This window comes from Piliocolobus tephrosceles, chromosome 7 (assembly GCF_002776525.5).
Source record: "Piliocolobus tephrosceles isolate RC106 chromosome 7, ASM277652v3, whole genome shotgun sequence".
Taxonomy (NCBI): domain Eukaryota; kingdom Metazoa; phylum Chordata; class Mammalia; order Primates; family Cercopithecidae; genus Piliocolobus; species Piliocolobus tephrosceles.
The window spans coordinates 4,245,451-4,251,510 of NC_045440.1; the positions used below are offsets into that span (position 1 = coordinate 4,245,451).

Here is a 6,060-nt window from a genome sequence, read left to right on the forward strand (position 1 = left end):
CCAGCTGTTTGCTATTAAGCTAGACATTAAAGAGATCTGTAAACTGTCGCCCAGGCTGGAGTGCAATGACACAATCTGGGCTCAGTGCAACCTCCACCTCCCGGGTTCAAGTGATTTTCCTGCCTCAGTCTCCTGAGTAGCTGCGATTACAGGCACGCACCACCACGCCTGGCTAATTTTTGTATCTTTAGTAGAGATGGGGTTTCTCCATGTTGGTCAGGCTAGTCGCGAACTCCTGACCTCAGGTAATCTGCCCACCTCGGCCTCCCAAATTGCTGGGATTACAGGTGTAAGCCACTGTGCACAGCCTATATAATATATTTATACATTATAATTATGTATATTAATTTTATATAATTATATATAAATATAAATATAAAAACTTTCCTTGCCTTCTCTTTTTTCTACCTACAGTCAGTCCCATGACTTCAAATACTATCTACATGTAATAATTTTAAATGTATATTATATATATATATATATATATATATTTTTGGAGACAGAGTCTCGCCTTGTCACTAGGCTGGAGTGCAATGGTGCAGTCTCAGCTCACTGCAACCTCTGACTCCCGGGTTCAAGCGATTCTCCTGCCTCAGCCTCCCAAGTAGCTGGGCTTATAAGCGCCCACCACCACATCCAGCTAATTTTTGTATTTTTAGTAGAGACAGGGTTTTGCCATGTTGGTTAGGTTGGTTTCGAACTCCTGACCTTAATTGATCGCCCACCTCAGCCTCCTAAAGCGCTGGGAATACAGGCGTGAGCCATCTTGGCCAAAATATTTTTCTGTTTCCATTTTACATAAGAGGAAAGTGGAGAATAAGTCATGGGACACTCTACTGCAAAAAAAATCTTTGTGTCTCTCTTCTTTTCATCTTTCCTAAGTGTACATATTACCAAAATGTCTTTAGGTTGAGGTCCCCCTGTGAAAACTTTACAGGGTGTTGTGTCCCCAGCCACCCTCCTGTCTTTTCCTAGTCCTGGCATTTTAGAACTGTCTGGGGATGACCCAGGATACCCACAGTGGCCATGTCTATTGGAGAGTTTAGTGAGTATTAGCCCCGGCATCATCTCATCTCCAAGGACAGCCTGAGGTAGGGGGTAGAGTCTCTCAGGAGAGCAGCTGGATGCTCTTGGCCTTAGAGGAATCTCCTCGTATAGTTTCATCTAAAATGGTGACCCCTTAGGGTTATTAAAATTTTAGGACATTAAAATTAATGAACAATACAACATAATGTCATTAAAGCCAGGTCATTAAAACTGTTCCTCCAGCCGGAGTTTTTATTCCTCGGAAACAGATTGACGGTGTGCCAATGGGATGCTGATATTGAGAGGAAAAGGCAGAAATGATTTCTGTTCCCTAGATTGTCTCAGACTCGTGAAGAGAGAAAAACTGTCCCAAAGGACAAGGAAAACCCACCCCAGGGAGGATGTGCAAGAACCTGAATATGCAAATGCACTTAAGGCACACAGGAGAACAAAGAGCAGTGCCAGTGCCTCCTAGGTGGTCACTGAGTGCTTTACTGAACAGGATGGGTGTCCCAACGGATAGAATGGCCTGCCGTGACACTTAGAAAGGTCTGTGTTGGAGTCAGCACTGCCTCTCCCTGAGTTTGTTGCCTTGAAAAGGCTTGTTCACTTCTTTGAATTTCAGGTTTTCATTGACTGTAAGATACATTTTGTCAGTACAGCTTGAAAGATAAACATACTGTTTCCAAAGAGGCAAGGTAAAATGATATATTTTATTTGCTAAAAATTCGTATTTATTTCTTCCCCAGAGTGAGTGTAGTAAGTTTTAAAGGTCTGTTCTTTTAAAGGGTAATTTCAAATGGAATTGTAGGACTTAGCTTTGTCAATGTTACTGGTGAAATAAAAATGTGATGGATAAATTGATGATTTACAAAGATTCACCAAAATGTCAGTTCCCCTCTTGTAGCATGGTGAAGAATTTACGACAGTGGACACATCTGTATCTTCTTATCTGGATATCTGAGGGTTTTTTTTTTTGTTGTTGTTGTTGTTGTTGTTGTTGTTTGGAAACACTGTCTTGCTTTGTAGCCCGGCTAGAGTGCAGTGGCACCATCTCTGCTTATTGCAACCTCCGCCTCCCGGGTTCAAGTGATTCTCCTGTGTCAGCCTCCCAAGTAACTGGCATTATAGGCACCCACCACCACACCCAGCTAATTTTTGTATTTTTAGTAAACATGGGGTTGTAGGCCTGGCACGGTGGCTCATGCCTGTAATCCCAGCACTTCGAGAGGCCAAGGTGGGCAGATCATGAGGTCAGGAGTTCCAGAGCAGCCTGGCCAACATGGTGAAAAACTGTCTCTACCACAAATACAAAAAAATTTAGCTCAGCCTGATGGCAAGCACCTGTAATCCCAGCTACTTGGGAGGCTGAGGCAAGAGAATTGCTTGAACCCGGGAGGTGGAGTTTGCAGTGAGCCAAGATCTTGCCACTGCACCCCAGCCCAAGTGACAATGCAAGACTCCTTCTCAAAAAACAAACAAACAAACAAACAGCAAAAAGGCGGGGTTTTGCCATGTTGGCCAGGCTGGTCTCAACCTTCTGACTTCAGGTGATCACCAATCTCAGCCTCCCAAGGTGCTGGAATTACAGGCCTGAGCCACCACGCTGGCCCACTCTATTTTCTTTTTATTCCCTAAATTTTAATATGTTTGAGTTTGTCTGTTCCTTTATCACTGTTTTCTTACATAAAAGAAATTCTGCCTAATCTTTCATAAAAAAAAGATCTTCCTGTGACTTCTGAAAGTGTTCTGGTTTTATCTTTCCTATTTGAATATATAATAAGTTGATTATGGTTCATGGAATAGAGAAGAAGACAATGCATTTTCCCAGGTAGATGCCAGCCTGGTTTGCCTCATATTTTAAAGTGCATGTGATTTCTTTTTCTATTCTACAGTGCCTACTTTATCATTCATCAACTTTCCATATAAATGCTGCATCATTAAGACTTTTTTCCCCCTTGGTCTGCTTGTTCATCTCTCTGCTAATACTGTGCTGTCCTGAGTATTTTTGTTTGAAACTCTTAGAAGTATGTTAGACAAGCCATCACTCTTTTTTTAGATGATGGAAAAGCATTAGACATTTGTCATTTTTACTACATATGAAAAGTAGTTTTTCTTGCCTAAAAAAAACCTGATTTGGGAATTTATGTGATTTCATAGGAATAGCATCTGGAAGTGGTGACATTAATGTCATTTTAAAAAACATGTGTCCTATTTCCTCTTATTCCTCTCCTTGACATTGTGCAATAGAAATTTTAAAAATTGTTGTATTAGTATTGTTAAATATCAATTATTCATTTTATTTACAACTCAATTAAATTTAATAAGCCTACTCTCTCGGTGTAATCACATGGAATGGGCTCAACTCCCCAGTTAACAAGTGACAGCACATGTAAAATATTGTCTACCAGGGAAACTCATTGAACAGTGTTCAGACTGTGTTTCGGTGGCTGGTTCCCTAAGCACCACTGCAGTGACACAAAATAATAGACCTTCAGCAGAAAAAGTTTTGGCAAATATATTGCATAAGCCATTTAGATGCAGTAGGTCATTCTTATTACTTGGGTTGGTGGAATCCCTTTCAAAATGTAAGTTACTAATACAAACAAAGATGGAACTTTGCGAGCAGGCGTTTTTAAGAATAAGTAGTCTCAGGACTGATAATATTAACTCCCTTATGCACATCAGGTAGGACTTTATTATGGCAGATACTAGAAATGTACAAAGTGAAGTTAAAAGGTAACTCCTAGCAGCACATCTTACTCCCTGGATTCTCTAATGAGATAGGTGTTTCTACTTTGCTGTTGCCTTTTTGAATAGTTCAATTCTAGCATTAGTACTGCTGTGTGGGAGGGAGTATGTGTGAACAGAGTAAGAGATGTGACAATCAAGTCATAGAATAAATGCTTGGAAATTTTAGAATCATGTAAACAGCTTATGAATTGAGTATAAATTCCCAGTGCTGTCAGTCTCACCCATCCTTCTATCCACATGTGTGGAATGTTCTAGGACTCCATGACTTTTGAGGATGTGGCTGTGAACTTTACCCAGGAGGAATGGGTTTTGCTAGATTCTTCTCAGAAGAATCTCTACAGAGAAGTGAGGCAGGAAACCTGCAGGAACCTGGCTTCTGTGGGTGAGAATAACAACACATTTCACTTAATTACAGAAGTATTTCCGTATCATCAGTGCTGTTTGTGATTTGGAATGTGGCAAGGGAATGATTTGTTGAAGAAATCAGGCATGGGCACTGTGTACAATGAACATTAAATCTAGTAATGTCTCTATAGTTTGTAATAATTTGTGATAATTTTGTGGGTCTGCATTTTAGAAAACAAATGGAAAGACCAGAATATTGAAGATCACTTTGAAAAACCTGGGAAAGATATAAGATAATTTGCACTGAGAAGAGGAAATAAAGTCCTCCAAAGGAATCTTAGCGTGTCATGAACTTAAAAACAAGTAATCAAAGCAAATAAGAGTCACTTGAAATTTATTTTTTTTTTTAGAAAAATTTCACCGAAAATGTAACATACTTCAGTGTAGCAGTCAGAGTTTGGAAAACAGTTTACTTGAAAATAGCACTACAAAATTGTGTATATGAATGTTACTAATTTGGTCATAGCCATGCAGGTGGTAGCTGTGTTTTCAGTGGTAACCCATTTACTTTCAAATAATTCAATCATGGCAAAAATAATAATAATAATGTATTTTCCTTGGTATTGGTAGCAGTGTAAGTCCAAGACCTATTAATAAGTAGAAAGTTATTAAACCAACCAATAATAATGTGCTTTTCATTTTCTTACAGAAATCATGTGGTACAGAGACTGTGTGAAAGCAAAGAAGGTAGTCAGTATGGACAAGTTATCAGCCAAATTCCAAATCTTGATCTGAATGAGAACATTTCTATTGGATTAAAACAATGTGAATGTAGTGTTTGTGGAAAAGTCTTTGTACATCATTCCCTCCTTAATAGGCACATCCTAGCTCACTCAGGATACAAACCATATGGAGAGAAGCAATATAAATGTGAAGAGCATGGGAAACTCTTTGTTTCTGTTCCAGGTGTTAGAAGACACATGGTAATGCACAGTGGAAATCCAGTTATAAATGTACGATATGTGGGAAAGCTTTTTATTTTCTCAATTCAGTTGAAAGACAGCAGAGAACTCACACAGGAGAAAAACCCTATAAATATAAACAATGTGGTAAAGCGTTCACTGTTTCCGGTTCTTGTCTAATACATGAACGAACTCACACTGGAGAGAAACCCTACCAATGTAAGGAATGTGGGAAAACATTCAGATTTTCTTGTTATTTTAAGATGCATGAAAGGACTCACACTGGAGAAAGACCCTATAAATGTACCAAAGGTGATAAAGCCTTCAGCTGTTCCACTTCCCTTCATTACCATGGAGGCATTCATACAGGAAAGAGACCCTATGAATGTAAACAATGTGGCAAAGCCTTTAGTGGTTTGAGTTCCCTTTGTAACCATAGAAGTACTCATACTGGAGAGAAAGCCTATGAATGTAAACAATGTGACCAAGCCTTCAGTTGCCTCGGTTCCCTTCAGCTCCACGAAAGAATTCATACTGGAGAAAAACCCTATGAATGTAAGAGATGCGGTAAAGGCTACACTCGTTCCAGTCATCTTACTCGCCATGAAAGAAGTCATGATATAGAGGCTGGGTATAGTGACTCAGCCTATAATCCCAGCACTTTGGGAGGCCAAGGTGTGTGTATAGCTTGAGCCCAGGAGTTCAAAACCAGCCCAGATTAAAACAATGTGAAACAACCTGGGCAACATGGTGAAACCCTGCCTCTAGAAAAAATAAAATACTGCCGGGCAGGCTGGCTCACACCAGCTACTCGGGAGGCTGAGGCAGGAGAAGGGTGTGAACCTGGGAGGCGGAGCTTGCAGTGAGCCGAGATCGCACCACTGCACGCCAGCCTGGGTGACAGAGCAAGACTCCATCTCAAAAAGAAAAGAAAAGAAAAGAAAAGAAAAGAAAAGAAAAGAATAACTGGGCA

At 40.1% G+C, this 6,060-nt stretch overlaps 1 protein-coding gene across 1 annotated transcript in view; it reads left to right on the plus strand.

The window, feature by feature from the left end:
• Positions 1–5,779, plus strand: part of LOC113225301 (zinc finger protein 669-like) — a 79,696-nt gene extending 73,917 nt beyond the window's left edge. The window contains 4 exon segments of the mRNA XM_026457098.1: positions 4,036–4,162; positions 4,358–4,415; positions 4,832–5,127; positions 5,130–5,779. Of these exon segments, the coding sequence (XP_026312883.1) occupies positions 4,036–4,162; positions 4,358–4,415; positions 4,832–5,127; positions 5,130–5,779 (1,131 nt within the window).
• The last annotated feature ends 281 nt before the right edge of the window (positions 5,780–6,060 follow it).